This window comes from Podarcis melisellensis (assembly GCF_964234715.1).
Source record: "Podarcis melisellensis genome assembly, chromosome: 2".
Lineage (NCBI taxonomy): Eukaryota > Metazoa > Chordata > Lepidosauria > Squamata > Lacertidae > Podarcis > Podarcis melisellensis.
Window position 1 is genome coordinate 111476688 of NC_138529.1, and position 27938 is coordinate 111504625.

The 27938-nt window shown below is 44.3% G+C and overlaps 2 protein-coding genes and 2 long non-coding RNA genes across 7 annotated transcripts; 3 read left to right on the plus strand and 1 right to left on the minus strand.

Moving 5' to 3' along the window:
* Positions 1-8: 8 nt before the first annotated feature.
* On the plus strand, positions 9-5413 carry LOC309365307. Its single transcript, XR_014165991.1, has 2 exons — positions 9-3514; positions 3885-5413. It is a non-coding gene; the product is annotated as an uncharacterized lncRNA (long non-coding RNA).
* On the minus strand, positions 4417-13364 carry LOC309365324. The gene is made up of 2 exons (XR_014166009.1): positions 13135-13364; positions 4417-6402 (listed from the first exon to the last, which is right to left on the minus strand). It is a non-coding gene; the product is annotated as an uncharacterized lncRNA (long non-coding RNA).
* LOC309364770 (uncharacterized protein) lies at positions 8261-15050 on the plus strand. 2 transcript variants are annotated; one of them, XM_081902660.1, is made up of 5 exons: positions 8261-8364; positions 9440-9522; positions 10741-10867; positions 11920-12030; positions 13504-15049. In XM_081902660.1, the coding sequence occupies exons 2-5, from the start codon at positions 9448-9450 to the stop codon at positions 14646-14648; spliced, it is 1458 nt and encodes a 485-aa protein (XP_081758786.1). In that variant the 5' UTR covers positions 8261-8364; positions 9440-9447; the 3' UTR covers positions 14649-15049. The 2 variants fall into 2 exon arrangements, with proteins under 2 accessions (XP_081758786.1, XP_081758785.1); XM_081902659.1 differs by having other exon boundaries at positions 8271-8368; positions 13504-15050.
* A 5764-nt stretch (positions 15051-20814) lies between these two features.
* On the plus strand, positions 20815-27934 carry LOC309365095 (zinc finger protein 621-like). 3 transcript variants are annotated; one of them, XM_081903241.1, is made up of 4 exons: positions 20817-21064; positions 22664-22790; positions 24428-24538; positions 26972-27934. In XM_081903241.1, the coding sequence occupies exons 1-4, from the start codon at positions 21038-21040 to the stop codon at positions 27532-27534; spliced, it is 828 nt and encodes a 275-aa protein (XP_081759367.1). In that variant the 5' UTR covers positions 20817-21037; the 3' UTR covers positions 27535-27934. The 3 variants fall into 3 exon arrangements, with proteins under 3 accessions (XP_081759368.1, XP_081759367.1, XP_081759369.1); XM_081903243.1 differs by having other exon boundaries at positions 20819-20961; XM_081903242.1 differs by lacking the exon at positions 24428-24538 and having other exon boundaries at positions 20815-21064.
* The last annotated feature ends 4 nt before the right edge of the window (positions 27935-27938 follow it).

Sequence of the window (27938 nt, forward strand, 5' to 3'; positions counted from 1 at the left end):
CATGATTACATCACGGGGGAGCAGGGAAACTGTTTGTGACATCACGGGTGCTAGCCAGTTGGCGCTGTCTGCAACTGCCCTTTCCCTGGCTCCAACTTTTTGGAGCTTACGTCCCAGGCTAAGAGAATAAACACATTTATATTGAAGGCAACAGAGGCCCTTGCCAGTCACCCCACCACTCTGAAATGTTTGTATCTGTCCTTGTTACTAGGCTGTAACGGTGTGGGAGAAATCAGGTATGTACTCTTTCGATTCTGAGTGTCCGGCTCAGGAGTGAAGTTACTGCGGAGGGCTGCCCCCATTATCCTTGAATATCTGGTAGGCTTTATCGCTGTGAAGCCTCGAGTACCCAAAGGAGTAGCCTCAGTATCTCCTCTGTAAAGTTGCACCTTCGTTTACTGAACATCTCCTTAAGCCACACCTATGTTCCCATCAATCACAGAAGCTGCAGGAAGAGTAGAATTTCGGGAATCAGGGCCAAATGCCTTTCTTAAAGAAAATTATAAGCTGCTTTTGTGTAGTTGAGAGAAGAGGAAAGATTTCAGCTGAACGTACAGCTATATATAACCAAAGCTGTTCTGATCTGTGATGCTGGCTTTAAAATGTTCTGTTTGGCAGTTTTGCGACCCAAAGCCCAATGTCGGGCACTGTCGCGTTAGGGTTTGAATCGGAATGGTACAGTAGGGGAAAGCACTTCAGTTTTCCAATTAGCACTGTTGTCGTTTAAATACTTTGGTTGTTGCTGCTTAGCAGCCTAGTTTATGCTCAGTTCTGTGTCTCTAAGGCGAGATAATGCTTATGAGCATCTAGCTATGTATATTATGGTTTGCAGCGTTCTGTCGTACTCTAGAGCAGAGATGGTGAAACTCCACACACAATACACACACACACATATACACATTGAGGTCCACTTTCTCTTGAGGGTGATCTGTTGGGGGCCACATCATGACAGCAGTGCTTGCATGGGGCCAAAGTCTGTGATGTGTGGAGCCAGAGCTCAAAGTGGAGTATCAACCTTTCAACTCCATTCAGCCGCAGCTAAGCATGGCCAACGGTCAGAGACAAAGGGAGCTGTAGTCTGGAAACATATGGAGGGTACCAGGGGGGAATCAACAGAGCCCAGAGCTTGTCTTGCTCAACCATTACATCGTCTGTGTCATACACAGTTCTAGTTGTTACCTTCCACACATCTGCGTAGGTGCCGTTTGTTTATTTATTTAGGCTTTATTTTATGTTCGACAATGATCTATAATTGTATACAGCGTATGTATCTTGCCACTAGAGTCCTGTTTGATAGCACTGTTTTGGAGAATCTTGTATAACCTTCTCCTTTTTGGGGAAAAAAAAACCAATAAAAGTTATTTAAATTTTAAAATTAAACCAGAACCTGGAGCAGGCTTTTATGCAGATACAGATAGGGGCAGGCTTGGTTCTTAATAGCTGGGAGGGTCATCAGGGACAGGAAGGAGGTTTGGCTCCGGTTCCTAGCAGTGTTTCTGAAATTCTGGTTGCATTAAATGTGCGGTCACCATGCGCTTCTGAAAGGAAAAGCAGTATCCCATGAGGAGATTGCAGCTGCCAGGAGAGAACCTCTCTCTCTTAGCCCAGATAGTAGGTGACTGCACTTCACAGGGATCCCATAGTGGTGGGTACAGAGTGGGTGGATTTGGGGGTATAAAATATGCACAGACCCCTTCTCAGGGATCCCATTTAAAGCACTATTGCACCGCTTTGAACAGTCATGGCTTCCCCCAAGGGATCCTGGGAACTGTAGTTTGTTAAGGGTGCTGAGTGTTGTGAGAAGACCTCCCTATTCCCCTCACAAGGGCTACAATTCCCAGAGCGGTTTAACAGTCAATCCCTCTGGGAACTGTAGTTCTGAGAGGGGGAATGTACTCTCGGTACCCTTAACAAACTATAGCTCCCATAATTATTGCGGGGAAGCCATGACCGTTTATAAAGTAGTTTTATACTGCTTTAAATGTATGGTGTGTGAGCATGATCTCTCTCTCTCTCTCTCTCTCTCTCACACACACACACACACACACACACACAGAGTCCATTTTGCGCCCTTCAGCAGAGTCTAATGATGTTTATCTCCGGCCTGAAGCAGAGCCAAAATGGCGCCCTTCCTCGCCCTCCCAGGGCGAACACTTTGAAAAGTCTTCTTGTACCATTAAGACCCCAGTTCTTGCCTTCATCTCTCCTTCCCGGCCGCCTCATGCAAGACCAGCCCTGGCTAAACCACCATTTTACATGACAGGATTTTTCTCACTAACCCACCAGAATAAACTGACATAAAATTTTGGGGGAGGGCATGTTGGAGGAGAGGTGGGCTACAAATATAAAAAGTTAAAAATGATGGTGATGTTAAATGAATTATTTATTTATTGGCTACTTAGTTGAAGGCCAAGTTGGAAAGTCAGTTTGGAGCTTAGAAAGCTCTTTTTTTTCATAGGAACTAGCTCAAGTTCAGTGAGTCCAAAAGGGAACTTATCCCAGTTCAGTGTCTTCCCTTTGCAAAACAAACTAGTTCAGTCCACAGTTCAATTCCAGTGCGCCTAAAGGATCCTTGACCAAAAAGAATCTCAGCATTCAGGATGCTACAGGCTGCTGTGCTGAAGAGTGAGATATAGTTTAAGAAGACAAGGTGTGAATTGTTTATTTTGTTTTGTTGAAACAATTAACGATTGTAAAGGCCCAAGGAGTCTAGAAGAGTCAAAAACGCACGTAAAAGAAAGAAGTTGAAGCTGAACTAGACATGGTTCAAAGTTCTACCCCCAAAACAAAATTCACGTTCTCTTCCCCCGGGGATTATAGGGACGGCTTTGGAGATTTTTGAACTAATCCAGTGAACTTTGAGAAACCGAACTAGTTCATTCCTAGCACTTGGAAAGTTCGTTTCGCGGCTCACCATTCTGTACATCTGTACCAGTCATGGCTCTTTGCGTTGTGTTTATGAACTTCATTTCCCCCCTATGTTTGGTTTGTGCTGCATGTTTTGTTCCAGCTTGCAATTTATGTGAAGTTTGCCTTCGATAATTTATAATCCTATAATACGCTGCGTTTATTGATTTGATATTCCACTGCATAGAAACAGTATGTATGTGCGTGTATACGTGCAATATTTCATTGCTTCTTGCTCTTTTGTGTTTGGCGTGGCTCAAATTACGCTTTAAAGCTTTCTGGGGTTTTTTAAACAGGCTCAGAAATTTCTGGCATTTTTTCTTTTTTAAAACACAACCTCATAGTATTAATCACTACAAAGGGCTGCATTGAACGCTGGAGTTTTGCTTATGCAATGGAACTTCCATTTCCTCTCCTTTACACCTTGCGGGGGGGAAATAATAACCTGACTTCCCCATCCCTTGGGAGCTGATTTTGAGGGTGCTGGTGTAGGGTTTGGACAGGAGAAGAAGTAGAAGTTTTGTTGTACTCGTGGAAGTCTGCTGCTTGAGCACTGCTGCAAGTGCTGGATACAGCCCCTAGGCACTGACAACTGGAAAGAATTACCGTATTTTTCGCCCCATAGGACGCACCTAGTTTTTTTTGGGGGGGGGAATAAAGAAAAATTTTTATTTCCCCCCCAGGTGCACGAAGCCGCGCAGCTCTCCCACGGCCAGCGGAGGGCTGTGCGAAGCCCGAAGCTTGGGGTGTGCTGAGCTCAGCGCGCCCCAAGCTTCTGGGTGCAGGCAAGCTCTCCGCTAGCCGTGGGAGAGCTGCGTCTCCCACGGCTAGCGGATAGCTTCCTGAAGCCTGGAGAGCGAGAGGGGTCGGTCTCCAGGCTTCAGCGAAAGCCTGCATTCACCCCATAGGAAGCACACACATTTCCCCTTCATTTTTGGAGAGGAAAATGTGTCCTATAGGACGAAAAATACGGTAAGCGAGAATCAATAGGCACAACCCAGCCTAATTTAAGCAATTCCAAATCTCATAGCGAGAAACATGAAGCTGCCTCATAGTCAAACCTTGAATCCATCTGGCATGGCATGGTCGTAACTGATTGGCAATCCGTGCAAAGCATGAGCTTTGCACTTAACTCAGATAGGTAGTTCCGTCAACAGAGCATGAGACTCTTAATCTCACGGTTGTGGGTTTGAGCCCCAAGGTGGGGGCGGGGGGGGGCAGATTCCTGCCTTGCAGGGGGTTGTTGACCCTTGGGATCCCTTCCTATGATTCTGTGATTCTACAGCCTCTCATTTGAGCAGTGGGAGAGTTTGGAACAGTTAGTTGCTTAACGCTGGCGGTCAAAATCGAAGGGCACTCAAAAGTACTGTACTTGTCAGGATCGTGTGCAATGTTAAAGTAGGGTTGACATACATGTGGAATTTTCCAGACGTGGCCCATGTCGGTAGTGTAGATTTTGGCAATTGGCATTAAAAATACTGTAGGTCAAAACCACTTTTTTAAAAAAAATTGCAAAAAAAGTTTTGAAAACTTTGCCACAAATAACTTTTGTGTCCTGAGTTTCACTTTATGAACCATGGCAACCTTAGTTAAAAGCTTTGTTGGTGTTGTTAAATAAAAGAAGGAACTTATTAATTGGTTTAATAGATAGGAGGATTTATAAGAGCAGTTGGCATTTGATATGCATAATAATCTTGTGGTTAAATGTTGGATAAAAAGACTCCAGCAAATTAATATTGGATATGTATGCATCATTCTGTAAATGTTTTCCACATTTTGATTACTGCAGTCATTACAATCGTGAGGAGAGAGATGGCAAATTAGGGACCTGTGATGATGAATTAGTGGTTGATGTAATATAATTATATTAATTTATCACGTTGGTTTTTTAAAAATAAATATTTCTTAATTGAAGTACGGTAGGTATTATATTTTGAGTATTGTCGTGTTGTGAAAAATCAGTTTTATTGGATATATTCAACTGATTCAGAGCGCATGTTTACTGAGACAAACATCCCACTGTGTTCAGTGGGATTTGTTGTCTAGTAAGTGTGTTTAGAATAGCAATCTCAAATAAGATTCAGTGTTTGCAATCTGATTGATAGAGCTAATAGCAAATTGCAGTTAAATTTCATAGGATTATGCAAGGAGAGAATAATGAGTGCTCTGGATGACAAAATTAGTTTATGAATCCCATATCCTTAGAACTACTTTGTAAGAATTCTGTAGATTTTTTAATATTAAATGTAAATATAAAGTAACTCTGCATGGAAAAGAACAAGGACAGAAATATTTCATCACACTTCTTGAATAAAACTGAAAAATATTCTAAATCAGCAGAACACATTTGTGGGATGATACCTTTGTTTAAAAACTGAAATGACTTCAAAATTAAACATAACTAAGACACATGGTGTTTCTGTGTCGGGAGGTGGGGTTACAAAAACAAAAAACGAGCAGTGTATAAATCACCATTTATGAATGATATATATTGCAAATAAAGGGGGGGAAATGATAAAAATATTAATCAGTATTACATAGGTGGAAATAGCCCATAGCCTGGTTAAAATAAAAACTGAATAGGCTAAAAAGATGCAGATATAGGAACGAATGATATTCCACAAGCTTGAATTAAAAATTAAGAAATACTGGAGGAAAATAATTTAATCAAGTAACGTTAGATAGAATTGATAAAATGGAAAATAAAGATGGGGGGAATGTCCCCTTCCACCTCCGAAAGATCCAAAATAAATGGGAGGTAGCATGTTATAGTTAAATCAAAATCACGGGTTGATGTGTTATTAGGCGCCCCCAGAGTCACTTGAGAAATTCAGGGGTAACATTGGGGTTGTTGACCCACCTTCCTGACCTTTCTTCTCTCAACTTCCTTTGGGTGGTGCCAGAAAGACCTGGGATTGCTCCTTCTTGGTCAGTGGCCACTTGGCTCACAAACTGGTGTTTGCAGGCTAGACCTCTGCCCTAAACAGTCAGGCTTCCTGGCATGCGAGGAAGTGGCCCTGTTGCAGCAGTATGGGGCCACTCCTTCCTTTTGCTCCCCTTCTTCGGTGACCCTGTTGTTTTTGCTCTGTTTGTCAAGGCGAAACGGGCATTGTGGCAGACACTGTCATCATGCGTCCTCTGTTCTGGTGGGTCATGGGGGCTGACCAGTGTCAATTGCCATCAGACCCCAACACTGGAGGCGAGTTTGCCGGTTGCACATTCAGCGAGCGCTCCTCCTTCTCCCGCTCGTGGTGGCCTCAAATGGAGTAACGACTGGCGCCTGGGCAGTGAAACTACAACAGTTGTTCATAGGAATGTCAGAAGAGCTGTGCCGGAACAGCCCAAGCGCCCATGAAGTCCAGCATCCTATTCTCACAGTGGCCATTGGGAGCCCACAAGTTGGTACCCTGATCACAGCTGTGCTCCCCTTCCTTGCAGCTCCTCGCAGCTGGTTTTCAGAGGCATAATTTCTCCGACAGTGGAGGTAGAACATAACTATCCTTCTGGCTCCAACAGCATAGATCTAGTGTTCATATTTTAATACAAGACACTTGTAATCTTTAAAGCAGAATAATATTCTGGAGGTTTTGAGAATAATTTGGGCTTGCTGTAAGCTGATTGAATGAATGAATGAATGAATACTCAGAATAAACTCAGTATATAGGGTACTTATATATTGGATCATTTACGTGAGTGGGTAAGAAGAATGCATTAAACGATGTAACCTGATTGGATTTTTTTCTTACCCGGGGGGTTTTGTGATGTCTCTCGTCTTTGTGTAATGTATGGATAAACGTAACTTTTCACGTTAACGGTTAATAAAAGTTTTAACATATATTCCTTGTAATCAATAAAGGAACTTCCAAGTTATCATAAAACTGTTGTATTTTCACTTTATCTTTTCATTTGACTATGTTCATTATCCCGGAACTTACAGCACAAGCCTTAAAAGAAAAAAGAAGAAAGTTCATGGGAAACAACTCTAGGATTCAGTATTTATTTACGGCATAAAAATGTATACCACTTGATTGCAAAACAACAACCCACCAACAACTTCAAAGCAGTTTGAATAAAAAAGGATAAAACAACTCTTTAAAAAATTGATATCAACAATAAGATAAAAAGCTGAATAAAACACGTTAGCATTCTACATATCTGGGTAGGCATGCAGAAGCAAAAATGTTTCCAGCAGGGACTGAAAAGAGTTCCATGAAGGCATCTGCCGCGCTAAAAGATTGATTCCTTACCAACCTGGAGCAAGTATTATATGGTACCCGTAACAGTGCCAGTTCTGTCGATCAAAGTGGTCCGAAGTTGTTAATAAGGCTTCTTTGCCTGATCCAGCAAGGGCCTGTTTATTTCCTTCCCCCCCTCATATAATTTTATTGCAGCTTTAAAATCATAAGGGAAGGGGGGGGGAATAAGAAAGAAAAGAGAGAAGATACCAGGGGAGGGTGGGAGAAGAGCATTAAGAAGCATCAGCGCAAACATGGAACATGAGTACGGCGGAATATTGTTGAGGTTTGACAAATATTTCATAGAATCTCAGAGTTGTAGAGTGAGAAGGGACCCCAGTCTAGCCCGACCCTCTACGATGCAGGACTTTCCAGCACATTTGGGGGGGGGAAGGAAATTCTGCAGTAATTAGCAAGGCTCTGTATATGCTTTCATCCCTAACGTTATATTTAATTTAATTGTTTTTTAATTATTGTTCACCCTCCTCCCAAATTTTCAGCTGTTCTTATTTTTATCTGTCAGAGGGGAAAGGCGGGGGCTACTTTTAAAATGAGGCTGCTTTTTAAATTGCATTTTAACCTGTATTTTAAATTGGGTCCGTCCCCCCACCTATTATGTTTCCATTGTAATTTTACTGGTGTTAGCTGCCCTGAGCCCGGCTTTGGCCGGGGTATAAATAAAATAATAATAATAATAATAATAATAATAATAATAATAATAATAATAATAATATACGATATCGTTATTGTCATTGTCCCATACAGAACAATGAAATTGAAAAACTACATAAAACATTCAAAATCCCCTAAAAACTCTGAAACCCAATTTTAAAATACAATATACTATATTTATTATTATTATTATTATTATTATTATTATTATTATTATTATTATTATTATTATTATTATTAAACAAAAACAACGTTAGGCTGCCCCCCCCCTCCCACCACGCAAGAACTGCCAAAAGCAAAGCACCAATTCGGGTTTCCAAAGCGCCAGCTGCGAGCAGAGCAGGGAAACGAGGACTACAATTCCCAGAAACCCCCTTAGCCAAACGTAACCGCGCAACGGAAGAGCCCGGGGCCAAAGGACTACAATTCCCAGCGGCCACTGGGCTTCCGTGCGCCCCAGCTTAGAGGAGCCCGGATGAGGGATGCGATGGAATTGTCAGGAGCGACGCCGAGGAAGCGCCCGCAGGAGCCCCGCGAAGGCGCGCAAGGGGTGGGTGGGCGGGCTGGCTTTGGGGGGACCCTGGAGGGGCGAAAGACCCGTCATGGAGCTGGGAGGAGGAGGAGGAGGCAGAACTCCTCTTTTTTGCAAAAAGGCTCCTCTCTTTGCACGCCCTGCCATTGTTGCTGGATAAGTGCTTTCCGGACTGAAAAATAAAATTAAAGGGAGGGGGGACATACCAGACAAAGAAGGCAAATAAGGCTCCCAAAGGAAGTAGCTGAAATGGCTGACTAATGCCCGTAGCTTTTCTGGCTGGCAAGGAGGGGTCCTTGCCTGCACACTCAATAGGTTTCCATCAACCTGTTGCCTGTTGTCTCTCCACACTCCCATGGCAACCTTGCCTGGGAGACTGTCGGTCTGCACTTTAGGGGTGGCTGCCTTCTTGGTCCCGGAAGAGGATAGAGATAGTCAAAAGTCTTTTTTATTTCTTTTTTTAAAAGAGGGTACCTTTTATCCAGAAGGCTAGTGTGGTTAAGAGTGTTGGACTGAGACGAGGGAGATTGGGTACCCAATGGCCTTGAAGCTCGCTTGGCTATCCCATGATCAGACATGTTCATATTCTCTCTTTCTTTCTCTCCTCTCCTCTGTTCTCTTCTGCTCTGTTTTCTCTCTGTCTCTCTCAGCCTGACAGGGTTGTTAACTGAGATCCCACAGCTAATTCTCCCCTGGTCTCCTCGCTGGCCCAAATAGGACTAATTTAGCCAGCTAGCCCTGGTGATCACCGAATGTTTATTGGATGGATTTCCCCCCTAAATTGATTTTTGAATTCTGAATTTATTGTTATTCATATTTTAATACTGTCTTTTATACTGTTTTTTGTTGCATCAATTAAGTGTTTTAAATTTGTTGTTAGCCGCCCTGAGTCTGATTTTCTGAACCGGGAAGGCGGGGTATAAATAATTTTCAAATTATTATTATTATTATTATTTGGCTGGGGGCGGGGAGAAAAGGGGAAAGTGAAGTAGAGGATGCTCTGGGAACAAGTGGGGCGAAGAGGGTTGCATGTATGTGGCTCTGTCTTGCTGGCATCCCCAATTTTGATAAGCTGCCCTTTGGTTCCCCGCAGAATGCAGAATGATGTCGGCGCTTGAATCCGGATTATCCCCCCTTTCTGTAGAAATGGCCAGGGCAGCAGCGGAGCTGGCTCAGGTAAGGAGGAAGGCTCTGCGATGGGGAAGGAACAGGCACCTATCGCTGCTGCCATGGACTTGAGAGTCCGGTCCCGCTGGGTTCAGCAGGATGTGTATGACAGGCAACTGACCCAAGGCTGGTCCCTTCCCGCTGCTGTGTCTGCTGGACTCTAACTCCCATCATCCCCCCGACTATTGACCAGGGCTGATGGGCACTGGAGTGCAACATCTGGAGGGTGCCAAGTTAGGACAGGCTTTTCCAGAGCATAGGATTGGGCTGGGGGATGCCAAGCAAGCGGCCTTATTTTCTGCTGGGGCTCAGAAATACAGTGGTACCTCGGGTTACAGACGCTTCAGGTTACAGAAGCTTCAGGTTACAGACTCCGCTAACCCAGAAATAGTACCTCGGGTTAAGAACTTTGCTTCAGGATGAGAACAGAAATCGTGCTGTGGTGACGTGGCGGCAGCAGGAGGCCCCATTAGCTAAAGTGGTGCTTCAGGTTAAGACCAGTTTCAGCTTAAGAACGGACCTCCGGAACGAATTAAGTTCTTAACCCGAGGTACCACTGTACAGGCTCTGCTGCTCGCCTGATCTACAGAGCTATTGGCACAGGATAGGAGAACCATGTTCAAAAGAATAAGAATTGGGTGAAAAGTTCCTGCATTGCTAAATGGTCCTTGTGCTCCTTTCCAACTCTTGTGATTCTAACTCCCATTAAAATAGAAGATGTTGGGTAGGGAGAATCCAGCCTCCTAAGGCCAGAAAAGGCACTTGCCTTTTGTTCCCCGCCTGCAATGTTGAGGTTTACTTATCCTCTCTGTCAGTGGTAAGCATATTTAATGTAACAGTGTACATACTAAAAGTGACCTAAGTTTTCCTTTGGCCGGTGCTTATAATAGCCCAAATGACACCTGCCTGTCCAGTAGCAAAGGGCTTAGAACCGGCATAGGCAAACTCAGCCCTCCAGATGTTTTGGGACTACGATTCCCATAATCCCTGACCACTGGTCCTGTTAGCTAGGGATGATGGGAGTTGTAGTCCCAAAACATCTGGAGGGCCGAGTTTGCTTAGAATGCGGAATGTTACCCATACAAAGAAGTTGTTGTAAAATCACATTTTTTAAGCTAACATGCCACAAATCTTTTCAAACTATTCACTGACTAACTGATTACATTTAAAAAAACAAACCTGAAACGTCGTTCAGTGGGAACTAGACAGAACCCTTTATTCTTACAGAGTCCGGTGACTTTTGAAGATGTGGCTGTGTATTTCACGGAGAGCCAAGGGGCTCTGCTGGATCCAGACCAAAGGGCCTTGTACAGGGATGTCATGATGGAGAACTATGGGAATGTAACCTCACTGGGTAAGGAGTTTGTAGCCTCGATGGAGAGGCCTGATCCTCGCTGAGGCTGTCAAGCTATATCTGCACTATATAAGATGGAAGCTCATCTGTGGAAATTCTTCTTATGCACCCTTGAAGAGCCTCTGAGGAATCTCAGATTTCCGCAGGACTCAGTTTGACTAGCACTATTTAAGGAATTATGACAAGGCGCTGTGCGATAAACCACAGAGCCTAGGACTTGCCGATCAGAAGGTCGGCGGTTCGAATCCCCGCGACGGGGTGAGCTCCCATTGCTGGGTCCCTGCTCCTGCCAACCTAGCAGTTTGAAAGCATGTCAAGGTGCAAGTAGATAAATAGGTAGAGCTCCGACAGGAAGGTAAACAGCGTTTCCGTGTGCTGCTCTGGTTCGCCAGAAGCGGCTTAGTCCTGCTGGCCACATGACCTGGAAGCTGTACGCCGACTCCCTTGGCCAATAAAGCAAGATGAGCGCCGCAACCCCAGAGTCGGTCACGACTGGACCTAATGGTCAGGGGTTCCTTTACCTTTACCTTTACATCAAGTATTCTCTGTCGGCCATGAAGGAGGAGCAGGAAGAAACTTAAACACACAGCAGAGTTCCCAAAAAATAGAGCGCTTTACTGGTACTGAAGGCAAATGAGCATAATGGTCACAAATCCAACACATTCAGGATTGGCACTGTCCATAAAACATCCAGTTGTGGCAATTACAATAAAACTCACAATACTTATAATAAGTTTAAACTGTAACACTATAGCAAACAGAAACAGAACACCAGAACAAAGGAGACAGAAAAGAGAAAGTGAGTGAGGCCCAGGCTCCTCCTGGTCTTAATATTATAGTCAGTATGGCCTTGACAAAAAGATAACAGAAGCAGTTTAAATCAGCTGTACTCAACTTCCCTGAAGAAATAATCCAAACAACAGAAACCTTCCTGTTTCTTTCACATAGAATGAAACTTTCTAGAACCCTCTTGAACTAAGCTGTATAGGAAAGATCAATGTTTTCTGTACTAAGAAATACAAACTGACTCTCTCACATTGCCTTGCCTACAGGATTTCTGTGCCCAAAGCCTGAACTCATCTCCCAGATGGAACGAGGAGAAGAACTCTGGGTACCCGAATCCCAAAACAGAGGTGAAGCAGGGATCCTTGATGCCTGCTCAGGTAAGTTGTTGGTGATAAAAAAATGCTCAGCCAATTGATGTTCTCCCCTTGCCTCCCTTTTAGTGATTGTCTGGAACACTCCTTCCCCCTTGTGCATTTATTTATTAATTAAATTTCTTATCCACAATATCCCAGGGCGAGTTACAATAATAGAGTCACAAAAACAAGTAAGGCTGTTCCAACCAAAACATAACAGTAGAGATTCAACAAAGTCATCACCATCCATTTCTTAAATCACTTCTAAACCACCATCTCAAGATAATTGAGATAATTGTCATACAGGAGGATTAAAAAAAATTAAACCACAAAGATAACACATACAGTGGTACCTCGGGTTAAGAACTTAATTTGTTCTGCAGGTCTGTTCTTAACCTGAAACTGTTCTTAGAGGTGCCTGGCGTTCTCTGGTCCATGGGGTCACGAAGAGTCAGACACGACTAAACGACTAAACAACAACAACAACACATGTTATTGATGTTCTTTATGAGCTTCCCTCCCTCCCAGGCCCATTTGTTGGCAATGATTTATTTACTCTATTCTATTTTTAACAGGATTTATGTACCGCTCTTAATCATCCACAAACTCTATAGAACATAAAACGTGGGTTCTCAGGAGGTTATGGAGTTGTCCTTCGTTGGAGATTTTTAAGCAGAGGTTGGATGGCCATCTATCAGGGATGCTTTAGCTGAGATTCCTGCATTGGGCTGGGGTGTTTGGTTTTCTTTGTGGAGCGCTGCTGCTTTTTTGTATTTTAGATTTAATTGTGATTTATGTGGGAATCGTTCAGTTTGGTTTTGTATTTTTTAATGATTCATTTATTGATTTTGACTACTTTTGCTATGTCGTGGGTATGTATTTGTTTCATGTTGTAGGACACCTTGAGCACGGTTTGAACTGTGGAAAGGCAGCGTACAGATAAAATTACGCAGGCGTGTATGTATGTACAGTGGTACCTCGGGTTAAGTACTTAATTCGTTCCAGAGGCCCGTTCTTAACCTGAAACTGTTCTTAACCTGAAGCACTATTTCTGGGTTAGTGGAGTGTGTAACCTAAAGCATATGTAACCTGAAGCTTATGTAACCCGAGGTACCACTGTATATGTACCGTATTTTTTGCTCTATAAGACTCACTTTTTCCCTCCTAAAAAGTAAGGGGAAATGTGTGTGCGTCTTATGGAGCGAATGCAGGCTGCACAGCTATCCCAGAAGCCAGAATAGCAAGAGGGATTGCTGCTTTCACTGCGCAGCAATCCCTCTTGCTGTTCTGGCTTCTGAGATTCTGAATATTTTCCCCCCTTGTTTTCCTCCTCCAAAAACTAGGTGCGTCTTGTGGTCTGGTGCCTCTTATAGAGCGAAAAATACAGTATTCGAAAGGGATTGGAGTAGATGACTATTGGAATCCCTTCCAGCTCCACAGTTCTATGATTCCATTCATTTAGAACATGGACTAAGAAATCCTCCTTTCTCCTACCAGGTGACCCTCTGGAAATGGAAGCGTGCCCTCGGTGCGGGAATCGTTGCGGCGTCATGCCCCAGAGAATCTTGGTGGGCAAGAAATCCTTCCGGTGTCTGGTGTGCGGGGAGTGTTTTGCTCGGCAGCCGGGCCCCGTTGCGACCCGTGCGGGAGAGAAAACCTACAAATGCCAGGAATGCGGCGATGGCTTCGAACAGCACGCAGCCTTTGTGAGCCACTGGAGGGTCCACACCGGAGAGGAGCCGTACGAATGCCTGGAGTGCGGGAAGTGTTTCCCTCAGCCCTCGTCCCTCGTGAAGCACCGGCGCGTCCACGCGGCGGCCGGCGGGCCTCGCCACACGTGCCTGGAGTGCGGGAAGGGCTTCGCTCAGGAGTCGTCCCTTGCGGCCCACCAGAAAACCCACCTGCAGGAGAAGCCCCACAAGTGCTTGCAATGCGGGGAACACTTTGCCGACCACCCGGCCTTCGTGAGGCACCAGAGAGTTCACACGGGGAGGAAGCCCTACAAGTGCCTGGAGTGTGGGAAGTGCTTTGCAGACAGGTCGCACGTCGTGGCGCACCAGAGAGTTCACCAGGGAGCCAACCCCTACAAGTGCCTGGAGTGCGGGGAATGTTTTGACCAGCACTCTGCCCTCGTGAGTCACTGGATGATCCACACCGGGGAGCAGCCTTACGAGTGCCTGGAGTGCGGCAAGTGTTTTCCCCGGCCCTCGGCGCTCGTGAAACACTGCCGCGTCCACACCTCTGAGAAGCCTTACACGTGCCTGGAGTGCGGCAAGTTCTTTGCGCAGCAGTCGGGGCTCGTGAAACACCAGCGCATCCACACGGGGGAGAGGCCCTACGCCTGCTCCGAGTGCGGGAAGTCTTTCGCCGACAGCTCCTCCCTGGCCAGGCACAAGAGGGTCCACACGGGGGAAAAGCCCTTTGCCTGCTCCGAGTGCGGGAAGCGCTTTTCGGACCGCTCCAACGTCTTGGCTCACAAGAGGGTCCACACGGGCGAGAGGCCCTACAAGTGCCTGGAGTGCGGGAAGTGCTTCTCCCACCGGTCGCACATTGTGAAGCACCAGAAGTTTCACGTGAAAGAGAAGCTGTCGGCTGCGGGCAAGTTGCCTTGTCCTGGAGCAGTCAAACAAGAAGCGCTCTGAATCTCGGGTGAGGGTCATTCCATATCAAGTGATCCAATTTTTAATAATTTTTTTTGCCATCCAATTTTCTTTATTTTTTAAAATATTTTTATTAGGAATTTCAACATAACAATTTATCAAAAACATATCCTCCTCCTCCTCACACTGAGAGCCAGTGTGGTGTAGTGGTTAAGAGCAGTGGACTCGTAATCTGGTGAACCGGGTTCGCTTCCCTGCTCCTCCACATGCAGCTGCTGGGTGACCTTGGGCCAGTCACACTTCTCTGAAGTCTCTCAGCCCCACTCACCTCACAGAGTGTTTGTTGTGGGGGAGGAAGGGAAAGGAGAATGTTAGCCCCTTTGAGACTCCTTCGGATAGTGATAAAGCAGGATATCAAAGCCAAACTCCCCCCCCCCCATTTTTTCCTCCCCCCTCCCCCCCCGACATCCCTCAGCTCCTCTCTCTGGTTTTTAAGCACATGCTATTCTTTGCATATTATAAAATTGTAAATCCAATTTTCTTAAAACTTTGTACACTCTGTACACTTGTTGAATGAGCAAAACTATTTTAAATCTAAACTTTTAATTCTTTCATCTCGTCCCTTTTTTGACGTATGAAGGTTTGGAATTTCAAAAAATTGACAATTTTGATCATGCCCTACTACACAAAAACTTTAAAAGCTCAGCCCAGAATGGAGATATTTCAAAACTAAAAAATATCAATCTCTTCAGAAGTTTAATATGATGTGGCACATGATGGATTTCCTTTCAATTTTAAAATTAAGCTAAAAAATTTTAAGGTTATTTTTAAAAAATCAATATGATTAAGATTCCCCCACCCCAAAATGTATGGAAGATTTCATATTTCTAAGAGCTTCCTGCAAAATTTCATGTTGGGATCTCAATGACATCACAGTTAATAAAAATATTTTGTACGTACCTGTCTGCCTTATTGGATTAAATTTAGCATAAGTGGGTTTTCTTGGAGTAAAATATAGCAGAATAAACAAGACCTTCAGGCATTTCTTTAAAAAGTTATTTAGTTAAAAGCTAGTCAGGCTTTTCTTTTAAAAATGTATTTCCAAGCAGAACGATAGCTTGCTGAAATCTGGGATCTTCCCTTATACAGTGGTACCTCGGGTTATGTACTTAATTTGTTCCGGAGGTCCGTTCTTAACCTGAAACTGTTCTTAACCTGAGGTACCACATTAGCTAATGGGGCCTCCCACTGCTGCCGTGCTGCCGCCGCGCAATTTCTGTTCTCATCCTAAAGCAAAGTTCTTAACCCGAGGTACTATTTCTGGGTTAGCGGCGTCTGTAACCTGAAGCGTCTGTAACCTGAAGCATCTGCAACCTGAGGTACCACTGTACTACTTTTAGGAAACTGAAAGCAATATAAAATGGTAAGGTAAAAGTCACTGAATCACTTGACATGGAATGACCCATGAGAGTTGTATTTCCCTATTAACAAATTGCCTAGAGAGTTTTGTGCAGCACTAAGCTTGGAAATGTGAACCCATGTTGGACTGCCACAGTTCTAAATTCTGCACTGGGGAGTTCTCTCAGGTGAATAAACTCTTGAAGCACCTGAGTCCAGAGCTGGTTGCATTGAACAGTGCTTTTTCTACGGTCCTGAATTTGACGTGAATTGAGAGATTTGTGCTTAGGACTGACGTGCATCTGATTCCTCCAGTTTCTCCAGTAACATCAAGTGAAAAGAGATCAGTGGTGTGACATTACTGCACTTGACATTTCCCTGCCTCCCATAATAATAATAATAATAATAATAATAATAATAATTATCATCATTAATCGCTTCCTGCGAAGCATCTTGAAGCAATTTCACAAGTACAATTAACCATATTATTTTTATTTATTAACTTTCGGTCCTGTCCTCCCCTTTCCCAAAGGAGCCCAGGGCAGCATCCGTCAAAAAAAGCTAAAGCGATTTATTTTAAAATACAAAAATAATTTTAAAACCACACATGTAAAACAACTGCACACGTAAAAGCAATTAAAATATTATGCAGGCATCTCCCCACCTAATGCAGGGGTTACGTTCTTGGGTACTGTGCATAAATGTGAAATTACGTGTCGTGGGGAACATCATTTGAAAAGCCTGCAAATACCTAGAGCTCTTTAAAACCTTTAAAAAAAAAAAAAACTTTTCAAAAGCCAGCAGCACTTACCAGACTGGCCTGAATGGTGACTCGGATTTTCTGCATCGCTGGAGGACATTTGAAATGACGACAAGTGGGGTAGACTGATACGCCAAAGTGCCTTGGTGTGAATTTTGTGTCGTTTTTGCCCTTTTCATGCCTTCTTGCAGTTTAAATTAGTTTATTTAATTAGGTATCTGAAGAAGTGTGCATGCACACGAAAGCTCATACCAATGACAAGCTGCAAAACTGTGAGCTGATCCTCAAAAAAACGGGGCTTTTCCCCTTTCCAAAAGAAGCTGCACAACTGTGATCTGACCCACCCACCCCCCAAAAAACGGGGCTTTCTCCATTTCCTCCTCTAAAAACTAGGTGCGTCTTATGGTCAGGTGTGTCTTGTTGTTGTTTAGTCGTTTAGTTGTGTCCGGCTCTTCGTGACCCCATGTACCAGAGCATGCCAGGCATGCCTGTCTTCCACTGCCTCCCACAGTTTGGTCAGACTCATGTTTGTAGCTTCGAAGACACTATCCAACCATCTCGTCCTCTGCAGTCTCCTTCTCCTTGTGCCCTCCATCTTTCCCAACATCAGGGTCTTTTCCAGGGAGTCTTCTCTTCTCATGAGGTGGTCAAAATATTGGAGCCTCAGCTTCACGATCTGTCCTTCCAGTGAGCACTCAGGGCTGATTTCCTTCAGAATGGATCGGTTTGATCTTGCAGTCCATGGGACTCTCAAGAGTCTCCTCCAGCACCAGAATTCAAAAGCATCAATTCTTCGGCGATCATCTTTTTTTATGGTCCAGCTCTCACTTCCAAACATCACTACTGGGAAAACCATAGCTTTAACTATACAGACCCTTGTTGGCAAGGTCATGTCTGCTTTTTAAGATGCTGCAAGTATGTCTTAGAGAAGGAAAAATACAGTCTCTAAGGTGCTACTGGAAGGAATTTTTAAATTTTATTTTATTTTATTAGTTCTGGGTCAGAGAGTTATAGAACTTGTAGAGTCAGAAGGGGCCACAAGGATCATCTAGTCCAACCCCTTCAACGCAAGAATCTTTTGCCCAATGTGGGGCTCGAACCCTTGACCCGGAGATCAATAAGAGTCTTGTGGTCTACTGATTGAGCTATCCATACAGGAAAAGGAGATGCAGCTGACTAGCAGGTCCTCCCCTCACATCAGTGTCTAATTTGAGCTTTAGGGCAGGAGTGAGGAACCTCCATCTTTTTCAGAAGTACTACAACTCCCATAATCCCTGTCTTCCAGCTGTGTTGACTGGGGCTGATGGGATCTGGGAGAGCACCAGCTCCCCTTCCTCTGCTTTTTAAGGGAAGCTGACTGAGAAGCAGTTCATTCTGGTCGTAGGAGTGTATTTGGTGTGGGGCAAGGGGAGCTTAGAAGGATATAAAACCCAATGTGCCGCTACTATTGATAGGAGAAGCTGTGGAAAAGGTTCTAGTTTGCTGAAGGCGATGAGCCGTGCATAGATTGTTCAGGCCCTGGCAATTTAAAAGGGTGTGTCGTAAGCCCACAAGGGTGGCTGCCTGCCTTTGCAAAGTGCTGTCGCCTTTTGATAACTTGAATAAATTGGATGTATCGTTTGGGACACCTGCAGGCAACTCAACTGCAACCTTTTAAAAAAATCTCCCCCTCTGTTTGACTGACATAATTTTGCTTGTTTGTTTAAATCAACCTGGTGTCTTAAATTCTCGACTTTTTTTTTTTTACTAGTCTACCCACACATGTAAGTAATTTGTAGCAAATCGACATCCAGAAAAATAAAGAACTCAACACTTCCCTGCCTCCTTAAATATAGAGGCTTCCCTTATTGGCCACAAGATAATGTCTCTTTGAGACTGGTTTTAAATCAGATGAGTACTATACATAGTTCCTTATGTTTTAGTGGAGGTGGGGTAGTTTGTTCTTGAAAATATAACGTGCATTTAGCTTTCCTTATTTTGGCATTTAAAATGTTTACATAAACTGAGTTTATTAGCATATGTTACATCTACTTTCCTTGTTATTAATGTAGGTTACCTTTGCTTTGTATCAAAGGATGCAAAGCTTTGAATTTATGTTGTGTCTTTCTTTGCTCCCACCTGAATTAAAATTAAGAAGCACTAACGATGCGAAATTCGGATATTTCCATTTTGTTAATTCTTACTGAACGGCCCTTGTGCATGTTGACTCAGAAATAACTCAATGTGCTCAGTGGAACTTACTCCCAGGTGTGTGTGTGTATTTGACTGCACACTTCAGTATACTGAAAGCTGTACCACTCAGCCCAAGACAGATTTTTTCTATAGGAATGTTGAACTTGAAGTGACATAGGCATGTGGCCATGAAAATTTCTGGCTGAGTCTTCAGCTGCACACCTGGCAGGTAAGGTTCTTCCGTTCTTTTCACACGACTTCTCTAAACCAGATAAAGGGAACCTTTCGCCAAATCGTTTTTATTTGTTTTCCAAATTTTACCAGATCAGCTGCAAATTAACACAAATTTAATGCAATTTCTCCAAAAACTGGTTTCTTGCTCTACGTTCTTGATGTGTCCAAAATTTCCTTTTGTTGCTGCTTTATTTTCCTAGTTGTTTCTAGTTCACATTCTTTACAATTAATATTACATTACATTAGGGATTTTTTGTTTTTAAACTTATTTATCCTTAACCATCAGCTGTCCGCTTGCCAGTTCCTGCACATACAATATTTTAACATTTACAATATCTACAAGTAGCACCTTAGAGACCAACTCAAAAGTGTACATGCACATGAAAGCTCATACCAATAACTAACTTAGTTGGTCTCTAAGGTGCTACTGGAAGGAATTTTAAAATTATTTTATTTTATTTTATTTTGACTACGGCAGACCAACACGGCTACCTACCTGTAACTAGTATCTACAAGTGAGGTTGCTCCACAAATTATCGATCCACAATAAATCAGCAATCATCATTTCTAAAATAAATTCCTTTACTCCCTTCTGCATGTCTAAAAGCCCAATAGTTCACTTTTACTAGATGTTTTTTCCTTTTCTTCCTATCTGCACAGTCCACTCTGTCAAAGATTCTTTCCTCTGTTCATTCTAAAATAGGAATTCCAAAGTTGACCCTCTGGCTCCGTATTTTCCCAGGCACCTTAACAGCCAGCCCATAATAGCAGCGAGGAGGCAGACTGTATTTCCTAGAAAATCTTTTTAACAGTTCAATCTTTGGTCGCCCTCCTCTTAAACCAAACAAACCCAGGCTGATGTCTTTCCTTTGAAATTTCCCAGCTCGCCTCTAGAAGGGTACTCCGTTTCTTGCTGGCCTTGTTCCATCACATTCTCATCAACATTTTCCGATGCTCCAAACTTGTAATTTAACTGTTCAGTTTAATTATTGGAGATAAATATGGAGATACAATGGTACCTCGGGTTAAGTACTTAATTCGTTCCGGAGGTCCGTACTTAACCTGAAACTGTTCTTAACCTGAAGCACCACTTTAGCTAATGGGGCCTCCTGCTGCTGCCGCGCTACTGGAGCACGATTTCTGTTCTCATCCTGAAGCAAATCTCTTAACCTGAAGCACTATTTCTGGGTTAGCGGAGTGTAGCACTATTTCTGGGTTAGCGGAAGCGTATGTAACCTGAAGTGTATGTAACCCGAGGTACCACTGTAATGGCAGCGGTCTACCCTGCACGATTGGTGTGAATATTTTGCCTAGTTTCATGCCCTCCGCTCCCCTCCAATAAAGAGAAGGGAACTTCCTTTTCCCCCTCCTATGGTGGAAAGTGCCCCTAGGGCAATGGTTTTAAAATGATTTAAGAAATCCAAAAGCTGCTTTTTATACACAGGTAGATCCTTGGGAACAGAGTATGGTTAAGAGCATGGTGCTGATTCTACCAAAGTCGCAGGTTCGATCCCCACGTGGGACAGCAGCATATTCTGCATTGCAGGGGGTTGGGCTAGTAGGTGATGCTCAGGGCCCCTTCCAAAACTGATTCGATGTGGTCTTTCAAATTCAGGCTGCGTGTGAATGCGCGCGCGTAAAAATGAGGACCCAAAATGAGGATTCCTGCATTTCCCAAGACCGGCAGGAAGTGGTCTTGTGGGGGGCGGACGGACGCAAACGACGCCGAAAGAAATCCTCCAGGAAATGCAAATTCTTAGGCTAAGAGACTAGTGGTCCAAACCTCTGCAGGTTGGTGAAACCAACCCGAAGGGCTGAGATTCCGGGATAGAAGAAGCGGGGTGTGCAGCTTCGAGGGAACGTCTGAATGATTCTTCGGGTGGTGCAGATGCAGGTCAGTGGCGGCGGGGAAATGGGAGGCGCGGTGGGGAGAGAGTTTCGGTTTCTGCAGGAATTTAGGAGCGAATTAGGGACGCGTTTTTCCTCGGCTGCGCCTGCCCGAGTTGGGCACAACTCGAGCGGGTTCGGGAGGAAGAAGCCCGTGGCTGTGCGCAGTTCCCACGACCTCAAAAGGTCCGGGTGTTCGCTCTGAACGTGTGCGCGTGTTACGCGCGCGGGCGGTTCCCAGTAACTCGTCTCCCTCCTGCGCAGCCATTTCTTAAACGAGGCGGGATGGCGCGCAATTCAAATGGTGGCCTCTTAAGAAGCCGCAGCCGAGACTGACTTGGTTTCCTTTGTGTTCTTTAGACAAAGGGTGGTGCATAGACTTTAGCAACGGTGATAAATATAATAATAACAGTTAATAGCAACGGCATTGCTAGTGGTTCCGGCTGGGGCAACGCAGTCAGATGGGTAGAGAATAATAATAATAACTGCAGCTTTGCATGCTGGACGTTTGGATGTCCCAGTCTTGAACCCTTAGCATTTTTAGTGAAGGATTGGGTAGGTGGTATCTCCTCTGCTAGTCAGAATGGATAATTCCGGGGTTGGAAGGACAACTATTCTGACATGTGTAAGACAGTTTCCAATGTGCCACCAAGCCTCTACAGTGGTACCTCGGGTTACAGGCGCTTCAGGTTACAGGTGCTTCAGGTTACAGACTCCGCTAACCCAGAAATAGTACCTCGGGTTAAGAACTTTGCTTCAGGATGAGAACAGAAATAGCGCGGCGGCAGCGCAAGACCCCATTAGCTAAAGTGGTACCTCAGGTTAAGAACAGTTTCAGGTTAAGAACAGACCTCCAAAATGAATTAAGTTCTTAACCCGAGGTACCACTGTAGTGTATTATGCGGGGAGCAGGGGCTGATGGGAGTTGTAGTTCAAAGCATAAGGAAAGATCCAAGTTGGCCAAGGTGGAACTAGAGGAAAGAAGCAAACCATGGTTTACTTGGGCATTTGAAAAGGAATTGGACCCCCCCTCCCGTACTCACTCGCGCGCTCTCTCACACACACAGGGGCTCCCAAATTTTGGTCACATCTATGCCATTCATTATAATTGATTTGCCGATCAGAAGTTTGGTGGTTCGAATCCCCATGACGGGGTGAGCTCCTGTTGCTCGGTCCCTGCTCCTTCCAACCTAGCAGTTTGAAAGCACACCAGTGCAAGTAGATAAATAGGTACCGCTCCGGAGGGAAGGTAAACGGCGTTTCCGTGCGCTGCTCTGGTTCTCCAGAAGTGGCTTAGTCATGCTGGCCACATGACCTGGAAGCTGTACGCCGGCTCCCTCGGCCAATAAAGCCAGATGAGCGCCGCGACCCCAGAGTCGTCCGCGACTGGACCTAATGGTCAGGGGTCCCTTTACCTTTACACCACTCATTATCATTATACATCGCCCATCCCTGAACAGCACTCTGATAAGTAAAGGAAATGACACCATCACTGCACATTATGGGCCAACCCTCCCAGGTTGCCACCATCCCTGAATTTTAGGCATCACTATGGCTAAGTCCCAGCCAAAAGAAGAGAACAACCGAGGCCTTTTTCTTCCTGTAGAGTCCAGTAACTTTTGAGGATGTGGCCGTGTATTTCACTGAAGGACAAGGAGGTTTGCTGGATCCATATCAAAAAGCCTTGTACGCTGAAGTCATGATGGAGAATTATGAGAACTTGGCCTCGATAGGTAAGCATATTGATTCCTCTTCTGGTGGAGGCTGGATGATTTGCAAGGAACCTGTGCGTTTGTCAACGGCATCTCTTCTCTCCCACCAATCCTTTACATTTTCAGGAGAGTTGAGTTTATTTCAGTTGGTCAGACTTCCATTTGCTTTCTTTCTCCAGAATGTAGAGAGCACTTGGAGACAGGTAGCATGGAAATATGTTGCTTTATGCTTCTGTCAGCAGCCTCTTTGGTTTCTGCGCTGAGATCTACAGGCAATGGTCATGGGTGGTCTGTAATAGTGAAATCTATCTCTCCTGGGGTAGCACAGCTGTTGTGGTAAAACAAAAAAAAAAATCCTTCCAGTAGCACCTTAAAGACCAACTAAGTTAGTTCTTGGTATGAGCTTTCGTGTACATGCACACTTCTTCAGATACACTGAAACAGAAGTTTCCAGACCCTTCTATATAGTGAGAAGGTGGGGAGGGGTATTACTCAGAAGGGTGGTGGGAATGGGTGATTGGCAGATAGCTGTGATGAGCCTGTTGACGACTCTTAACGACTGCAATAGGTCTTACAGGAAAAAGCAAGGGGTGAGAAGGTGAAAAATGGCTTTGTCATGTATAATGAGATAAGAATCCAATGTCTTTGTTCAGACCAGGTGTCTCCATGGTTTTAAGTTTGGTAATAAGTTGCAATTCAGCAGCTTCTCTTTCCGGTCTATTTCTGAAATTCCTTTGTAGTAAAACAGCTACTTTGAGATCTTGTATAGAATGTCCTGGGAGATTGAAGTGTTCTCCTACTGGTTTCTCTGTCTTGTGATTCCTGATGTCAGATTTATGTCCGTTTATTCTTTGGCGTAAGGTTTGGCCTGTTTGTCCAATATAGAGAGCTGAAGGACACTGTTGGCATTTGATGGCATACACAATGTTAGACGATGTTGTGGTAGTTAAACATCAGTGTGGTGATTTATTTATTTTGTGCACCGCTTCTTATTTGAAGAGGAATGTCTAATCAGTTTACAAATTACCAAAAATCAGTATAAGAAATTCTCGCAGTGAGGGAACTGGCAGAAGGCCCTCAGAGCTGGACCTCAGGCTGAACAATGCGGGTGGAGACGCTCCTTCAGATATACAGAGCTGAGGCCATTTAGGGCTTTAAAGATCAGCACCAACACTTTGAATTGCGCTCAGAAACGTACTGGGAGCCAAGGTAGATCCTTTAGGACCAGTGTTATATGGTCCCAGCAGCCACTCCCAGTCACCAGTCTAGCTGTAGTTTCTGAGTCACCTTCAAAGGTAGCCCCATGTAGAGCGCGTTGCAGTAGTCCAAGCAGGAGATTACCAGAGCATGCACCACTCTGGTGAGACAGTCTGCAGGCAGGTAGGGTCTCAGCCAGCATACCAGATGGAGCTAGCAGACATCTGCAGCTTTTTGAAAGGAGCTGTCTTGTCTTCTGTTCTCTCCCTTCAATGATAGCAGGAACCAGGAATCTGCAGCTTTCCATGTGTTGTTGGTCTACAACTCCCCAAAATCTCTGGCCATTGGCCATGTTGGCCGGGGTTGATGAGAGTTGGAATGCCACATCTGCACAGGTTCCCCATCCCCGAATTTAGGAAGTTTCCACCAAACTACTCACTCTTTTGTTCCTTCTTGGCAAGGATTTTTACTGGCTAAGCCACCTCTCATCTCCCAGCTGGAACAGGGAGAACAGCCCTGGGTGCCGAGTACTCAAGTCTTGGATGCATCAGGGATGTCGGACACCGAGTCAGGTGAGAAGTTAGGGGAAGCTGGTGGAAAAAACACACACACACACAAAACCATTTAGGGATTACCAGGAACTCTTAATTGCCTCTTGAGAATTGGCTCTTATATATGAGCCATTTTGTTCCAAGAGAGAGTTATAATCACCCAGAAGACATTGCATCCCTATGGTGGAAGTCTTTTAATTCCTTTTGCCACCTCAGCTTTGCTTATCTACAAAGTTTATTCCACACTGAAGAAGAGAACTGTCAACACCTCCGTAACAGCCACTGTACCTCCCCTAAGCTGTGGACCACTTCACAGTTCACAGTTTCCAGTTGACATTGTCCCTTGCCATGTTATAAGAATCAGTATACAGTCATACCTTGGTTCCTGAACGGCTTAGCTGCCGAACAAATCAGCTCCCGAACGCCAAAAACCTGGAAGTGTTCCGGTTTTTGAACGTTTTTCGGAAGTTGAACATCTGACATGGCTCCAGTTACAGATAGGTAGCCGTGTTGGTCTGCCATAGTCAAAACAAAAAAAATTCCTTCCAGTAGCACCTTAAAGACCAACTAAGTTAGTTCTTGGTATGAGCTTTCGTGTGCATGCACACTTCTTCAGATACACTGAAACAGAAGTTTCCAGACCCTTCTATATAGTGAGAAGGTGGGGAGGGGTATTACTCAGAATACCCCTGTAAGACCTATTGCAGTCGTTAAGAGTCGTCAACAGGCTCATCACAGCTATCTGCCAATCACCCATTCCCACCACCCTTCTGAGTAATACCCCTCCCCACCTTCTCACTATATAGAAGGGTCTGGTAACTTCTGTTTCAGTGTATCTGACATGGCTTCCGCTTGAGTGCAAGAAGCTCCTGCAGCCAATTGGAAGCCACGCCTTGGTTTTTGAATGGTTTCGGGAATTGAACGGACTTCCAGAACGAATTAAGTTCGAGAACCAAGGTTCCACTGTATTACTTATTTTTTATCAACTATTTTATCCTGGCTCCCATTTAGGAATATTTGTCTTGGTTAGTGAGAGGTGAAAACCCTAAGGTTGGATGGCCATCTGTCAGAGATTCTTTAGCTTTCTCATAAAATCACAGAGTTGCAAGGGACCCTAAGGATCATCTAGTCCAACCCCCTGCAATGCAGGAATTTGCAGCTGACCCTTACAGGGATCAAACCTGCAACCTTGGCGTTATCAGCACCATACACTATCCTGCTCCTGCATTGCAGATAGTTGGATTAGAAGACTTTTGGGGTCCCTTCCAACTGTACAGTTCTATGATTCTATGGTCTGATGTCTTAATGCTTGCTTTTAAAAAAGAGCGGAGGGGAGTGAAGTTTTTCCCCTGACACATTACTTTTCTATGTGCAAGAAGTTTATTTATGGAGGAATATTAAAACATTTCATTCTCAGCCTGTAATCAGTTCAGATGGCGTCCAGTAACAGATAAATTACATGGGACTGCTGGTTCCTGTAGTTCACAGAAAGGCGCTGAACGACCCACACATGTGTATGGTGAAGTAAAAATAATTGAGCAGAACGAAATAATAATAATAATAATAATAATAATAATAATAATAATAATAATAATAATAATAATAATATACCCTACCCATTTGGTTGGGCTTCCCCAGCCACTCTGGGCAGCTTCCAACAAAATATTAAAATACAGTAATGCATCAAACATTAAACGCTTCCCTAAACAGGGCTGCCTTCATTTTATTTTTATTTATTTTTATTAAGTTCTTAAAAAAAACACACAAAAAAATACAAAGTGAAGGAACAAAAACATACAAATAAGCGACAAAGAAAAAGAAAAAAGACATAGCAACCCATAGAGAAAGAAAGCAAACGCAAAACAAACCAACATCAATTTATAACATAACATTAATTGACTTCCCTCCATCTCGGTTTTGGGCTATATCACCACAGTATCTTTCTGCGGTATCTTCTTACAACCTCTATCTATACATTGCAGGTTTTATGTTACACCTACTGTGATTTTAATATTAATATTAAAATACAGTAATGCATCAAACATTAAACGCTTCCCTAAACAGGGCTGCCTTCAGATGACTTCTAAAAGTCTGGTAGTTGTTGTTCTCTTTGACATCTGGTGGGAGGGCGTTCCACAGGGCGGGCGCCACTACCAAGAAGGCCCTCTGCCTGGTTCCCTGTAACTTGGCTTCTCACAGTGAGGGAACCGCCAGAAGGCCCTCGGCGCTGGACCTCAGTGTCCGGGTAGAACGATGGGGGTGAAGACGCTCCTTCAGGTATACTGGACTGAGGCCGTTTATCAACGACAGATGATAAATCATTGTTCACGGACACCCCACCAACCAATTTCAGTTTCTTGCACATCTTCATGTATTGTTTCCTTCCTTATTATTTTACTGCCTTCCTTTCTTTCCTTCTCAAGTTCAGAAGTGAATTGTTGTTTCTCCTTGCAGGTGATGCTGAGAGACGGCCGTTGTGCCCTGTGTATGGGAAAAATCTTCCTCAGATCTGCCTTATCGAACAGCAGAAATGCCACACTGGAGAAAAAACCTCACGGTTGCTTAGAGCATCAAACATGTTCTGTCGAAAAACCACAGTTTCTGAGCGAACGTGTAAACCGCAAAGGAGAGAGGTCCCCCTGAGCCACTGGCGAGTTGTCACTGGAAAGAAGCCCTATCAGTGCTCAGAGTGTGGGAAATGTTTTCGCCAGCAGTCGCAAATTATAGCACATGAGAGAATCCACACAGGGGAGAAACCGTATGGATGTTCTGAGTGCGGAAAACGTTTTCGCCAGCAGTCGCACATTATAGCACATGAGAGAATCCACACGGGGGAGAAACCGTATGGATGTTCTGAGTGCGGAAAACGTTTCACTCAGCAGTCGCAGGTTCAGGCTCATGAGAGGATCCACACAGGAGAGAAGCCCTATCGTTGTGGGAAGTGCAGGAAGCGTTTCTCCCAACAAACACACCTCCTCAAACATCGGAGTCTTCACACAAGAGAGGAAGCCCTATAAATGCATGAAGTGTAGAGAGTGTTTTGCTTAACGCTTGTGGCTTTTGATCCGCCAAAAGATCCACACGGCAGAGGGTATGCTGCGACCAGGCATGAGAAAATTGGCTTGGTGGTATTCTCGCATGGCGACACCCAGCCGAGGAGAGGGGTGCAACGGCGCAACAGCACTTTCCCTGGCGCCGCTGGGCCAGCCCTCTGTTTTGCTTTCCCACAGGATAAATCCCCAACGGAGAATGAATCACGAGCGACAGTGGGTTTTTCTTTGGGAAAGCAGGTTGCAAACAAACTGTATTATAACAGATGTAAACTAGGAGTTTTGGTTCTTCTTCTTCCACTGAAATGTAACAAACAGTGCTGTTGCTTATTATTAAAATGAGTACGGTTTCAAGTTTTAAGCTGAATGCT